Source organism: Notolepis coatsorum, assembly GCF_963971535.1.
Source record: "Notolepis coatsorum genome assembly, chromosome: 12".
Lineage (NCBI taxonomy): Eukaryota > Metazoa > Chordata > Actinopteri > Aulopiformes > Paralepididae > Notolepis > Notolepis coatsorum.
The window spans coordinates 16,422,508-16,438,230 of record NC_140176.1 but is presented as its reverse complement, the minus strand read 5'-3'; the positions used below and the strand labels follow the sequence as shown (position 1 = coordinate 16,438,230).

Here is a 15,723-nt window from a genome sequence, read left to right as displayed (position 1 = left end):
GGGGTAGACACTAGTGAGAGGGGCAGACACTAGTGAGAGGGGCAGACACTAGTGAGAGGGGCAGACACTAGTGAGAGGGGCAGACACTAGTGAGATGGGCAGACACTAGTGAGAGGGGTAGACACTAGTGAGAGGGGTAGACACTAGTGAGAGGGGTAGACACTAGTGAGAGGGGTAGACACTAGTGAGAGGGGCAGACACTAGGGAGAGGGGTAGACACTAGTGAGAGGGGTAGACACTAGTGAGAGGGGTAGACACTAGTGAGAGGGGCAGACACTAGTGAGAGGGGGAGACACTAGTGAGAGGGGTAGACACTAGTGAGAGGGGTAGACACTAGTGAGAGGGGTAGACACTAGTGAGAGGGGTAGACACTAGGGAGAGGGGTAGACACTAGTGAGAGGGGTAGACACTAGTGAGAGGGGTAGACACTAGTGAGAGGGGTAGACACTAGTGAGAGGGGTAGACACTAGTGAGAGGGGTAGACACTAGGGAGAGGGGTAGACACTGGAGCTGGACGTTACAGCCGTGACACATGGGAAGTGATTTATCATTAATTAAATGACCCTTCCCTTCCGTGCTTGGTGTGTCAACCAACCAACCAGAAACAAACAAACAGACAAACAAACAAACAAACAAACACTACAGGGCGATGACGGTGACTTTCTTTCTGGGTTCATAGCAACCAGCTGTGTGCAAGTCTGCAGGACATAACTGTACCACACATTATATAACCATGCAAACTCATTGCAAAAGCAGTTTGAGCAGCATCTGCTTCATGTATTCATAATGCATCTTCTCTTCCCACATGTGCAGGCTATTCTCAGGAGTGTTTGTAGCCAGTGCTTGAAGTGGGGGGAAAATGAAGTTTCACTCATTTCACTGTTGGGGTGACGACAATACCTCAAAATGCTTTTGGGTGTCCTTTGTTTACACAGTTTGTATGAGTTTGCCGCACAACATTATGCTTCGATTCCCTATGTTATTTGTGGCCTTCAGTCTTTTAGTAGGTGCTGGGGAAAAGGCTGGTGTGTGTGCGTGCATGTGTATGTGTGTGTGTGTGTGTGTGTGTGTGTGTGTGCACATGTGTGCCTGCATGCCTGTGTGTGTATGTGTGTGTGTGACTTACTCATCTCCATTGCCAGGACAGTGATGTTGTGCCAGGCGATGTCCTCCCGGTCCAGTGGCATCACTGTCATCAACGACCCGGAAGTGATGTCGATGTAGAAGTACTTCCTGGGGTCAGATGACTTCTCAATGGAATACCTGACGATAGAGAGAGCAAAACAAAATGTTCTGGCTTGAGACTCCCTGTTATACACAAACACTTCTGATTCTAAGATTTTGATATTTCTACCATTGAAGGTTTTTGAGATTTCTATGATTCAAGGTTTTGACATTTCTATTATTCAAGGTGTGTGAGATTTCTATGATTCAAGGTTTTGACATTTCTATTATTCAAGGTGTGTGAGATTTCTTTGATTCAAGGTCCTGCGATTTCTATGATTCAAGGTTTTGACATTTCTATGATTCAAGGCTCTGAGATTTCTATGATTCGGGCTAGAGGAGAGTAGATGACGGAGAGTGGGCGAGTGAAGGTAAAAGCATATTACACACACACACACACACACACACACACACACACACACACACACACACACACACACACATACACACACAGCGTGTGATACGATGCATGTATCGGTGTGATAAGGCGCCACGCAGGCGGGTTAGTTGAGGCTACATTAAGAAGCATCTCAGTCTGGGTTGCGATAAGGCTTTTAATCAGGGTATCTCATCCTCCTGCCAAGATGTGGCCTGGGCAACACAGACCTGGCTCCATTCCCGTTACTGCGGGCCCTTCTCTCCCCCAGAACGGCCCTTCTCTCTCCCCCAGAACGGCCCTTCTCTCTCCCCCAGAACGGCCCTTCTCTCTCCCCCAGAACGGCCCTTCTCTCTCCCCCAGAACGGCCCTTCTCCCTCCCCCAGAACGGCCCTTCTCTCTCCCCCAGAACGGCCCTTCTCCCTCCCCCAGAACGGCCCTTCTCTCTCCCCCAGAACGGCCCTTCTCTCTCCCCCAGAACGGCACGCAACAAACAGGCACACAGACACACAGAGGGCAGTTGAGGACGAAGCCCGTATGACAATGAATGAACCCTAAATGGTAAATGGCTGCATTTTTTATAGTGCTTTTATCATACATTCACACACCGACGACGGCGGAGGCGACCATGCAAGATGCCAACCTGCTCATCGGGAGCAATTAGGGGTTAAGTGTCTTGCTCAAGGACACGTCGACACGCTGCCCCGGGAGGAGCGGGAATCGAACCGGGAACCTCCGGATTACCAGACGACTGTTCTACCACTGTCGCCACTGTCGCCCCCCTTGTAACACTAGACGAGCATTCCTGTGTTTTATTCCCCCCCGCGCACGTACCAAATAATACCATGACAGTACTGTAGTACTACGGTGAATCACTACAGTATTTCTGTGCTTTATAGGATGTGTGAGAAAAAACAAACAGGAATACTAAAGGTTCTACTATTATTCATTCATAATCAAATTCCGAGCACAGTCCAGAGTTTGATTGACGACGAGATGCCCCCCCCCCCCCCCCTGACTGTCTCGTGCCGCGCGTGTGACACCGCACTCACCACGCGGAGGCCAGTAGGCGCACCGTGTCTCTGAGCCGGGAGACGGGCCACGTCCGTCAGCCTCGATCAGGCGTCACACACAGACGAACACGACGCAGAGGGAGGCGTGGGGACGGTTGCTATAGTCGACGCTGTGGCACAGCGGGTTTCAGATGCAGAACGGGTCCCGTCCCCCCCCGCCCCACCACCGCCGATCTGGCTGTCACCGTGCACCGCTGTGCCGACGCGGGCGCGGATCCACTTCCCACAGACGCTGCTGCTGCGTGTCGTTGCCTGGGAGCACCGATGTACTAGCCAGGGAGGAGATTCTCTCACGAATGAGGGAATCGTTTTGTTTGTTTCGGGGGTTCGTTCGTCGGATGGAGCCGTCTCTGTGTGTGTGTGTGTATCAGCACGGGTTGGGCTGGGGTCGTTTCATCTGTTTGTGTCTGGAATGTCTCTCTCCTGTCCCAGTTCTTTAGTGTACAAGTGTGTGTGTGTGTGTGTGTGTGTGTGTGTGTGTGTGTGTGTGTGTGTGTGTGTGCACGGAGGGCTGTTTTGTGTGTTTTAGGCTCTTTTCCCAAGAGCAGGGAACAGGCCCAGCAGTGATTGGCACAGCCCCCGACTGAGCAAGATCTCCCCCCGAAGGAGATCTATTAATATCACTCCTCCATGGACAAGAGGAGGGTGTGTGTATATGTGTATGTGTGTGTGGGTGGGTGGATGTCACATAGTATTAAGAAGTGTGTGTGTGTGTGTGTGTGCCTGTGTGTCTGAGTGGATGTGTCTGACAACTACGCGGCTGGTGGCAGAGGAGAGATACTGTGTAGAATGGAAGTGAGAGAGAGAGAGAGAGAGAGAGAGAGAGAGAGAGAGAGAGAGAGAGAGAGAGAGAACCATTCTATTGCAATGTCTCCCCCTCCCTCACTAAAGGTCAGCCGGTGTACGCTTGTCCTCATCTGTCATGTAATGGTGTTAGCAGCAACCATGTGGTTGTTCCAGCGCCGCCACACACTGCACACACCGCCTCCCGATCGACGCCCCAAGCTTCCGCCATCTCTCTCATCCATTGGAAGGTACTATATTTACCGTATGTAGCGCCAGTGTACACAGTAAGAGTTTGTTTTGAGTTTGAAGTGAAACGTGATATTCTGGTTGGGTGTCATTGCCACTGAACAGATTTCCATTTCCTTCAAAATAGGCGTCGTTTGTGTGTCTCATCGTTGACAGGGATACAACGATACTGGCCTTGGATATCGCGACTCACTCACTACTGGTATTTCATGGACCACGTCCAATGGGTGTTTAAGGGGCGGCGCAAGGTGCAATGGTTAGGGCAGGAGTTCCCAAACTTTTCAGGCCGGGACCCAGAAAATAAGGCGTCAGAGAGCCGCGGCCCAATGCACATCGTCAGGCTTTTTTTTTTTGCCAGGCGACCGATTTTTTAAGCCAAATATCACTTCAATCCTATTAAGTTAGTTCAAGTTAGTTATTCATTTATATGTGCTATTTATGAGAGGGCTAACTTGTTGCAAAATAATAATGATAATAATAATAGCCTCATTAAAATACTATTGTTGCTTCGGTTGTTTTCAGCGTTTTATGTGCATAATCTGTTATTTAGTTTGAAATGTTCGTTGAAATAAGTAGATTTTTCGTTTTTGTTTATTTATTAAGTTAATATAAAACCATATAGTCACATTTTAGAATACAATAGAATAGAATTTTAGAATACAACTAGAAACACTGTCCTGGCCTGCTTCTAAGTTCAGTGGCATGACACATTTTTATTTTTTATTTTTTAAATCATCTCGCGGCCCTCCCGTGGCTGCTCGCGGCCCACCTTTGGGTCGCGACCCCGACTTTGGGAACCACTGGGTTAGGGTACAGGGATGGGTTTATAGTACATGATGATACCACATTTTTTGGGAGTACCATCGGATATCGTTCCGATACCAGGCTAAAATAGAGTGTGTGTGTATCGGATATTTCCCCCGGTACTAAGATCCGATACCAGGATCCACCTGCTGTAACGTGCCAGAAATCAAAGTGTCATGATTTTGCTGGATTTTTGACACATAAGAAGTTTGTTCAAATGGATTATATCGTCCTCATTGTTGTCCATTATTGACCCCAAACCGATGTGTCTATAATTCAGTACAAAAGCAACGGATGGGATCGTCTGCACTCATATCAGCCGATACTGAAGGTTTAGCCATCGAACGTCTCTCTGACTGGAGCATCAAATTCCAACGACACTCTTGAGAACCGCAGTTATTGATGTGAAGAGAGGCTGTAAGCTGTGATTATTCTCCAGGCGTCTGTGCCTCCGAGATAAAGATGTCCTCCATGACAGGAAGTGCTGAGAACATCCACGCACAGAGACCAGACAGTGTATGCTGTATAAACATCAATACATACTGTACAAACAGACAGACACACACACACAGTGTATGCTGTAAACATCAATACATACATACAGACACACATATACACTATACAGACACACACACACACACACGAACGCACGCACGCACACACACACACAGTGTATGCTGTATACGCATCAATACACACATACATACAGACACACACATACAGACACACATATACAGACAGACAGACACACTCACAGACAGTGTATGCTGTATAAGCATCAATACATACATACAGACACACACAGACAGACAGACAGACAGACAGACAGACACACTCACAGACATCAATAATATGATCCCCCTTGTACTCTTTTTTACCACTAATAGTGGTTGTAAAATGGACAGCTGGGATACGGGTTGTAGTCTGAGCTGTGTGTGAACCGGTGGTTTACTGCAGCAGCCATTGATTTCCTCCAGGTGATTAATGGCCTAATTAAACACTTTTATGTCTAATTAGTTTATGAGGGGCACTGTGTGGACTGTGGACAGTGAGTCGACACACACACACACGCTCCTCATACCGCAAACATCTGCTCCATTAGCCGAGCAAAACATACTCTCGCTAATTGAAAAAGAGTGGGGAAAGCCCCCCTAGATCAGATTTCCAGAACGGTCAGGTTATCACCGGTATGTTGTTTTTTATTTATTTAACCTCAACCTCACCCTCATCTTTCTTCCATCTTCCAAATGATGGTGTTGAAACGAAGCTGACGCATAGCGGCTCCGTCATGTTCTTTACCAACGGAGGGACCCGACGCCGCATGCTGTTCAGAGAACTTGGAATCTTATGCTGCCCCCACATGGCTGCAAGGCGTCATTACAACTCCCAACACACCCTTGGATTCACTCAAGAGTCGTGCAGGTGGTGATTCATGTAGCCGCCTGTTTTTATGTCTCTGCAAGCCTTTTTCTTTTTCTTTTCTTTTTCTTTTTTTATTCTATCTTTTTTTCTTTTCTTGTTTTTTTATTTTATTAACATTTTCATGTTGAATATTTTTGTATGGCTATTTTATGTTTGTTCCAAAAAAAAAGAAAAAGCTAATAAAAATATGTTTGAATAGGAAAAGAGTCGTGCAGGCGGGGAAATGGATAATGTGAATAAAACAAGTCACTAACGATGTCCTTAACCTCTAAAATATTCTTAAATGGCAATTTACCTGAAAACAGAAGGGCATGTTTGAGTGCGAGGTGGACTTGTCGTGTGTGTGTGTGTATGTGTGTGCGTGTGCGTGTCTGTGTGTGTGTGCGCGTGTGTGTGTGTATGTGCGTGTGTGTGTGTGTGTCTGTGCGTGTGCGTGTGTGTGTGTGTGTGTGTGTGCGTGTGCGTGCATGTGCGCGCGTGTGTGTGCGTGTGTGTGTGTGTGTGTGTGTGCGTGTGTGCGTGTCCCCACCTGACGGTGTTGTTGGCAGCGTCCGGGTCCCTGGCCGAGAAGGTGTGGATCACCGTGCCCACCTCGGCGTCCTCTGGCACCTCCAGGTAGTAGGCGGGCGAGTCGAACGCCGGGGGCTCGTCCACGTCCTCGATGCTCACGTGGACGATGGTGACGTCCTGGAAGGGGCCGCGGGCGCGGTACGCCGGGTCCAGGTGCACGTTGGCCCCTTCCACCTTCAGAGTGTAACTGAGCTTGTGCTCGAAGTTCAGCGGCTGCGGGGGAAAGAGACACCGATGGAAACCCGGTAGATTCAGTATCATGACACGTCGGGACTGTAACGTCAAAGCTATAGTCCTCGATGTATCGGAGCATCCAAACTTATAAAAAGGGACATGGCACCCTCTGGGTTGGGATGACGAGTAGGACCAACCGCTACGCCAAATCTTTTGGCCCCTCGTCTATCAGACTTTTAAACACAGACGGTAGTCATTTTAAGTAGCCCTTTTGCATTTGGTTGTCTGTTTTAACTTTTACTTTGCTGGATTGTGTATCACGTGGAGTGTTTCTCCTTTTTTTTTTTGCCGTGCTGTCGTTGAGATGTTTTGTTGTTTGTCTTTGTTGCTTGTTGGTGAAGCTGCAAATATGAATTGCCCCACGCGGGATCATCAATAAAGTTGCCTGATTCTGAATCTGGACTGTAATGTCAAAGCTATAATCCTCAATGTTTCGGAGCATCCACACTTAAAAAGGGACATGGCACCCGTTTTTAAACCTGTATCCGTTCTGTGCGTTGGGCCTCTACTATACACTACACTACATTGAGGGAATAGTGTTTGCAGTTCACCAGAGGTCTGCGCCGTTGGGTTATGTCATCTGGTGAGGTTGCTCAGGGGGGGGGGGGGGGGGGGGGGGGGGGGGTGCAGAACAGCCTCAGCCCATCAGGCAGAAAGCCATCAGGATGCTCAATGACTCTACGCAACACTAGCCAGATCCATCTACACACTCACACTCACCTTTAACAATCACCTTAGACACCTTTTTTAAACACTTTTTAACACCACACCATATTTGATCTATTTATTACTAAAGGATTTGCAATACACCCCTATCCCTATCATCATGTTTTCATTATGAATTGAAAATGGGGGACCCTGATGTAAACAAGACAAACGTCTTTCTCTGGTCTGCATCCCCTTGACAATTGTGTGTATTGAGCCGTACTGTACTGTACCCATTCTGCAATCTGTTAAATAAAGTTTTCAATCAATCAATCAATCAATCAAACCTCATTTTTGCATTTTAAAAGGTTAGCATTTTGTATTTCATTGTTTGCATTCTGTACTGAATTGTCTGTACTTTAGTTGTGTATTGTATAAATTGTACAGTGTTTATTCCTTTCCCCTTTTTACTGCATGAAGCACAATGGCTTGGCTCATACAGAACCAAGCATTTCACTGTAATGTACCTTTTAACTGTATGTGTGATAAATAAAGCCAAACGTGTCACCATAGTCAAACAAAGGGAGGACAGTCATGGAGTACGTCTGGTCAGACAGCGGTGGTTTGCTCTGCTCCTTAGCCGTCCCAAAAGCAGTGTGTGCTCTACTACAGGGTTGGATGCTTTAACAACATCAATAACTACGGCAGCACAGCATTGTTTGGAATCACGGGCGTCATTAAGTACTTTAAGAGTGCGGTTTCACAGCCATAACCTGCAGGGAACCCAGATTGCATCCAAGACCGTTAAGCGGTTTACAAACCAGTCTCTCTGACACTTACACTCAATTACAGGGCAATACAGATATCCGACGGTAGGAGTTGGGGTTTCAGCTTGATCTTACCCCCTTAACCATTTCACAACCAACCTTCTGTTAACCCTTTGTCGCGTGGCAGTGAAAGGGTTAACCTTCTGTATTGTCGCAGTGAAAGGGTTAACCCGTTGGTAGTGTGGTAGTGAAAGGGTTAAGGCAGAGGGAACCTCCGCTGATTGGAGGGACAGGCTAAAGAGGTGAGGAATGGGATCAGCAACGATCTCCCAAAAAAGGGTCAAGCCATCAGAACTGCCTCTGGTTTATTGGGATCAGGTTTACTAGTAAGCTCTTCCAAAACATTGTCCTCTGTAACGTGGGGCTGGGCTAGGAGGGCTGGGCTAGGAGGGATGGGCTAGGAGGGATGGCTAGCAGGGCTGGGCTAGGAGGGGTGGGCTAGGAGGGCTGGGCTAGGAGGGATGGGCTAGCGGGGCTGGGCTAGGAGGGGTGGGCTAGGAGGGCTGGGCTAGGAGGGCTGGGCTAGGAGGGCTGGGCTAGGAGGCCTGGGCTAGGAGGGCTGGGCTAGGAGGGATGGGCTAGGAGGGCTGGGCTAGGAGGGCTGGGCTAGGAGGGATGGGCTAGCGGGGCTGGGCTAGGAGGGGTGGGCTAGGAGGGATGGGCTAGCGGGGCTGGGCTAGGAGGGCTGGGCTAGAAGGGCTGGGCTAGGAGGGCTGGGCTAGGAGGGCTGGGCTAGGAGGGCTGGGCTAGGAGGCCTGGGCTAGGAGGCCTGGGCTAGGAGGCCTGGGCTAGGAGGGCTGGGCTAGGAGGGGTGGGCTAGGAGGGGTGGGCTAGGAGGGCTGGGCTAGGAGGGCTGGGCTAGGAGGGTTGGCTAGGAGGGCTGGGGGAAAGGAGCTGTTGGAGGGGAAGGCGGCATGGTAGAGTCAACCAGGCTCCTTGTCTGTCACAACAATATCATCCACAACAAGGGACTGAGAGGAGGGGGGTTTACTCTCCACGTCTCTCACCATCTTCCTTGGATTAGACCCACAGACATTTTTTTTCTTTTTTTTTTTTATCTTTTTCCCCCTCCTTTTTCCTCCGATTTTTCTCCCATCCCAATGTTAGTCGTTATGCCAATTCCCAATCCCCTTCCTGGTCGCTGCGCACTTACCCCCACAGTCGGTCTGGGAGAGTGGAGGCTACCACGTGCTTCCTCCGACACACGTCCAGCCAATCAACCGCTTATTTTCACCTGGCAGCGCGGATTCTCACTGAGAGGGCGTAGCGTGTGTGGAAGGATCACACTATCCCACTTAGATCCTATCCGCGCTTAGCAGGCGCCCCGACCGAACTGTAGGAGTCGCTGTTTACAACGACCCGGACCCACCCCGCCAGCTTCTCCCACCCTCTAATACTGCCAATTGTATTAGTGTAAACGGCCAGCCAAGCTGGTGACAACCCCGGAGCTGTGAGCTGGATTCGAACAGGCGAATCCAGCCGCTCCGGGGTTGGTGACGAACGCAATCTCCGTTTTACGCCACCTGACCGCCCCTGACCCACAGACATTTTAATTGTTTCCCGAAATAGCTGATCTTGGCTTTACCCTGATTGACCTTATTTCTAATTCAGCTGAACGACTGAAGCCAGTCCTCCTGAGAGTTGGGTTGACGAACCCTGCGCCAGGTGAAGATCTCAAGGCACAGTAACTCTACTAAACCCCCGTCAAACCAGGGGGGGCTGCATCTGTGTTTTATCATCACATTTTATTTTTTTAAGGGGAGCATGTTTATTACAGTAACTAACGTGGCTAAAAAGGTGGTAAAAGAGGCTCCATGCCTTTACGACGCCAGGGATCAAGCTGCTTCTATCCCACTCCACAGCAGCCAGGTGGTGAAGGAAAGCTTGTTCATTCACTACCACACTTACAGAAGGTTAACCCTTTACTATCACACTATAGATAGAAGGTTAACCTTTCACTACCACACTACAGAAGGTTAACCTTTCACTACCACACTACAGAAGGTTAACCTTTCACTACCACACTACAGAAGGTTAACCCCTTTCACTACCACACTACAGAATGTTAACATTTCACTACCACACTACAGAACCCTTTGTTGTGTGGTAGTGAAAGGGTTAACCTTCTGTGTTGTCGCAGTGAAAGGGGTTAACCGTTTGGTAGTGTGGCAGTGAAAGGGTTCAAGTCTTTCAGCAACTGCCTACGGGTGATTAGGACGGGCCGTTTAACTGCACCAACCATTACGGACACAGGAGATAAAACAGTGACTAAGTAAGTAGTCACTACGGTCACTACAGAAAACACCTAGCAGGTGATATTTCCAAGGATAATATCAATGAGAGTGGCCTTTTCTGGGTATTTGGCTGGTTTGGGGTTATACCCATGGGTTTGGGGTTAGTCCCATCGTTTTAGAACTTGAGCAGTGAGCTTACGCGTGTCACACTTTGAGTCACCCATCGGTACAAACTCAGATGTGGTGTAGTTGTGCCCGGCTGGAACTGCAGGTGGGCTGTAACACCCCGCAAAGGTCAGCATAGAACTCTTCGTGGTGTAGTTGTGCCAGGCTGGAACTGCAGGTGGGCTGTAACACCCAGCAAAGGTCAGCATAGAGCTCTTTGGCAGCTCGACGTTTAAAACAAGCAAGTCTCAACAACCATGTCTCTGTAATAATCACTTTGTGACATACGTGTCAGAAACATGTATGAGTCAGCGTATGAGTCAGCAATAGAAATACTAGTCAGTCATTCCCTCATTAAAAGCACAATGTGTGATTTCAATATAACACTTCACGTACTAATAGTCACGTACTGTCGTTCTTTGAATGAAAGATTCAAACATTCCAATGAAAAGAAAATACCTTCAATCCAATAACTTACTTTATATACCATGGTCTGGTTGAATAGTGTTTTCTGCCTGGCCAGCAGGTGTTAGTTTAATGCACAAGTGGTTTCGGCTCAAGTTTAATCACCGTTCTAAATTCATCCGCTACCCAACCTGTAACCGTAGCAACATTAAAGAGCACAGCTGTTAAAATGCAAATGTTTTAATTTGATAGTGTTGGTTTTAAGGCACTCCACTGCGTGTAGAGTGGGTGGTTCTTTGCCTCCACGTCGTGCCTTAAAACCGTTTAACACACACCTACTCGTTGATTATCCTTTACATGTAACCAAAGCCACTAGTGTGGTGACAGTGTTCTGTCAGGTGACAGTAGAGGGCGCTATTGCTCAATCACACATTGTGCTTTTAATGAGGGAATAACTGACTAGTATTTCTATCATTGACTCATATCAAAGTGATTAACGACGATAAATAAAAGATCCACGACTATACTTGTACCATGGGAATAAGACACCTGTTCTTAATGTTTTATCTGGCTAAATAAAGGTTAAATAAATAAATAAATGGGGAGAGTATGACTGACTGACTGACTGACTGACTGACTGACACAGTGTCCTGCTCTACACCTGAGGCAATAATAAGATGGGCCTGGTACAAGCTTTTTGGATTCTATTTTTAAGCTATTGGCTTAATCTAAGCTGCATGTTGTTTCCTTTTATTCCCGTCACTGCTTATAGGCTTGTTTCTTCCCAACTATAACACCTTTTTGCAATAATAGAGAAAACACCTGGATTAACGGAGCGCTTGCAATAGTTTCCGTATCCGAAACATACAGTGAGAAGGTGAGCCACGCTCCAAACTCTGGTGCAAGGAATATATACAGTATAAGGCTATGAAAATGGATGAAGCCGTCTTCATCAGGGCATGTTGCTACAGCCTAATAACTATGCTGGTCAGGGTTTTTCCCTCAAGTCGACATGCCTTTTATAGGGTTTGCCAGGGCACCTAGCCGTTCTAATTCAGATAAACTGGCACCTTTTAGTAACAATTACATTCATCATCACCCGGGACACGCATGTTTCATGACTCCCGCGTTGGTTTTTCCACAAGCTCTTTATTTAAATGTATCTAATTTAAGAAACGTTTCTGTGAATGAGGCCCATTCTTCCACTCTCTCCTGGGAATTTACAGAAACCGTGTATCTATAGTAACCTATAAGATAAGATTACGATTATTAACAGGCACCAAGAAACACGAGCGCATCACCCCTGTCCTAGCCTCCCTCCACTGGCTTCCAGTGTGACCGCATCCCCCCTGTCCTAGCCTCCCTCCACTGGCTTCCAGTGTGACCGCATCACCCCTGTCCTAGCCTCCCTTCACTGGCTTCCAGTGTGACCGCATCACCCCTGTCCTCACCTCCCTCCACTGGCTTCCAGTGTGACCGCATCACCCCTGTCCTAGCCTCCCTCCACTGGCTTCCAGTGTGACCGCATCCCCCCTGTCCTAGCCTCCCTCCACTGGCTTCCAGTGTGACCGCATCCCCCCTGTCCTAGCCTCCCTCCACTGGCTTCCAGTGCGGCATGGGATTCGTTTCAAGGTTTTTCTTTTCATTTACAAAGCACTCAATGGCAAAGCCCCTTCCTACATTTCTGACCTACTCACCCCCTACTCTTGTGCTAGGACCCTTAGGTTGGCCGATCAGGGGTTTCCTTGATCCTGACCTGTACCTTGCCTGAGCTATTGTACTGATGTGCAATGTTGTTGTCTGTTCCATGTCGTATGACCTGTCTGTTCCCCTACTGTACCGGCCTTTGTAAAGCACTTTGTTTGGCTTGTGTCATGTAAAACGTGCTATATAAATAAATCTGATTGATTGATTGATTGATTGACCTGCAGTAAAATATAAGCTGATTGATATGTCTGTCAAAGCTATCATTTTAATGAAGGTTTATGCTGACAATGTTCAAACATTCCTCCCAGTACCTTCTTGACGGTGATGATGCCAAAGTGCCTGGTGGGGTCAGTGCTGATGTCAAAGCTGTCCTTCCCATCGCCGTCAATTATGTTGTACGTCATCTCAGCGTTGGGTCCAATGTCCCTGTCCTTAGCCCAGATACGACCCACCACTGAACCAACTGGAGAAGACTCTGGGATACTCATCTGATATAGCCCTGAGAGAGAGGGGGGGGGGGGGGGGGAGTGGGAGAGAGAGAGGGGGGGAGGGAGGGGGGAGTGGGAGAGAGAGAGGGGGGGAGAGAGAGGGGGGGAGGGAGGGAGAGAGAGGGAGGGAGAGAGATGGGGTGGAGAGAGAGAGAGAGAGAGAGAGAGAGAAAGAGAGAGAGAGAGGAGAGAGAGAGAGAGAGAGAGAGAGAGAGAGAGAGGGGAGGGGGAGGGAGGAGAGAGAGAGGGAGGGGGGAAGAGGGGGGATAGAGAGAGGGGGTGGAGAGAGAGAAAGAGGGGGGAGGGGAAGAGAGGGGGTGGAGAGAGAGAGGGCGAGGGAGAGAGAGGGAGGGGGGAGAGAGAGGGCGAGGGAGAGAGAGAGAGGGTGGGAGAGAGAGATGGGGTGGAGAGAGAGAGGGCGAGGGAAAGAGAGGGGGGGAGGGAGAGAGAGGGAGGGGGGAGAGAGAGAGAGGGCGAGGGAGAGAGAGAGAGAGGGGGGGAGAGAGAGAGGGGGAGAGTGACAGAGAGAGGGGGGGAGAGAGAGAGAGGGGGAGATATATAGAGGGATTGAGAGAGAAAGAGGGAGAGAGGGGGAGAGTGAGAGAGGGAGAGAGAGAAAGAGATAAAGGAGGGAGAAACAAATCCACTTGTTATTCAACCAGCATCTATTTAACCCATTTGTCCTCAAGAGGGCGCCAAACATCTTCGACCATCTCATTAGCCGTCTCCCAGCAGGGTCACCCACAACACAAGGCGGTCTATCACAAACATCTCTGCAGATCCTCAGAATTGGCTAATGAATCGTCTCTTGGATCAACTTGAATTTCATCTACTGTTAAATCTCGCCTCAAAACAGGGACTGACAGCTGTGTAATTGGTTGGGCCTCCTACGGTCCAAAGCGAAATGGTCACACATTGTGCCTGTCAGACAGAAGCCCCTGTAGGTCTTCAGAAGAGTTTAACGCTCTAGTCAGCGATGGCATTAATTGGGGGGGGGCTGGCGAGGAGGGATGGAAGAGGGTGAGGGGTGTGGAGGGTAGCTGGTAGCTGGGAAGGTTTGAGGGATGGAACAGGGTGAGGGGTGTGGAGGGTAGCTGGTAGCTGGGGAGGTTTGAGGGGTGGAACAGGGTGAGGGGTGTGGAGGGTAGCTGGTAGCTGGGGAGGTTTGAGGGGTGGAACAGGGTGAGGGGTGTGGAGGGTAGCTGGTAGCTGGGGAGGTTTGAGGGGTGGAGCAGGGTGAGGGGTGTGGAGGGTAGCTGGTAGCTGGAAGGTTTGAGGGGTGGAACAGGGTGAGGGGTGTGGAGGGTAGCTGGTAGCTGGGAAGGTTTGAGGGATGGGGGTGTGGAGGGTAGCCGGTGGGGAAGGATTGAGGGATGAAGTGACTGATTATACACACTAAAAAGCACAGTATACGGATCTTCAAAGGTTCTTTGACTCTAATCATCGAGGAACCAGAATCTTTTTGAGAACTGCTCAAAAGAATGATTCTTTATGATGTCAAAAAGCACTTAGGCACAAAAGGCAAAAAGGCCCGAAAAATGGTTGCACAGAAAGAAAATGTCCCCTATGATCACAGTCAAGGAAGAAAACAAGAAAAAGGTTTGGCGCCGCTATACAGAACCAATTGTGTTCAGAGTCCACAGGCCGGGATGACTGTGGACAGCCAGCCAACCCCCTGACCTCTAGAATGGGATAATGAGGAGAGCTGAAATGGGGGCAATCAAAGAGACAGCATGAGGTGACTGGTGGCCGGGGGATGAAGAGCGAGGAGGAGGAGGAGGCTGAATGTAGGGATAGAGGAGGCCGGGGGGTAAATGACTGGTGGTCACCGAGGAGGGGGGGGGGGTTTAATGATGTGGACAGTGGGGGATATGAAATGGTCAACTGCAGAAATATTTCACAGGGTTTTTGAATGTTGATGTAGAGGCGAAGAAATCAAGGGCCACAGTCAGAGGATGGAGTCAGTAAGGAGGGAGAAGGGTAGGAGGATTACTTACTTATGGTACAGTACGACACTTTAAGGCTCAACCAAATGACATATGCAGGTGAAACTAACTAATAACTAACTAACTAACTAACTAACTAACTAACTAACTAACTAACTAACTAACTAACTAACTAACTAACTAACTAACTAACTAACTAACTAACTAACTAACTAACTAACTAACTAACTAACTAACTAACTAACTAACTAACCAACTAACTAACTAACTAAGTAACTAACTAACTAACTAACTAACTAACTAACTAACCAACCAACTACAAGGACACAAATAAGCTGAAACAATATGAGTAAATATCAGTAAAAAAGAAAAACTCGTAGGAGGACAACTGGGGACAAGTGGGGTCTCTCTTACTCTGATCAAACATGGGTGGGTTGTCGTTTACGTCGCCGAGCGTGATGTTGACAGTGGTGGTCCCCGCCAGCCCCCCCAGCTGACCCCCCATGTCCTTAGCCTGGATGACAACCGTATAGTTCTCCCTGATCTCCCTGTCCATGTCTGCCAGAGACAC

The 15,723-nt window shown here is 48.6% G+C and overlaps 1 protein-coding gene across 1 annotated transcript in view; it reads right to left on the bottom strand.

Annotated features, from left to right (window-relative positions):
- The window catches only part of LOC311237741 (cadherin-20-like), a 57,450-nt gene that overhangs the window by 25,949 nt on the left and 15,778 nt on the right, over window positions 1–15,723 (bottom strand). The window contains exons 6-7 of the mRNA XM_084325717.1: window positions 6,461–6,714; window positions 1,127–1,263 (exon numbers count right to left, since the gene is read on the bottom strand). Coding sequence (XP_084181843.1) covers window positions 1,127–1,263; window positions 6,461–6,714 — 391 coding nt within the window. The remainder of the gene's footprint in view (window positions 1–1,126; window positions 1,264–6,460; window positions 6,715–15,723) is intronic.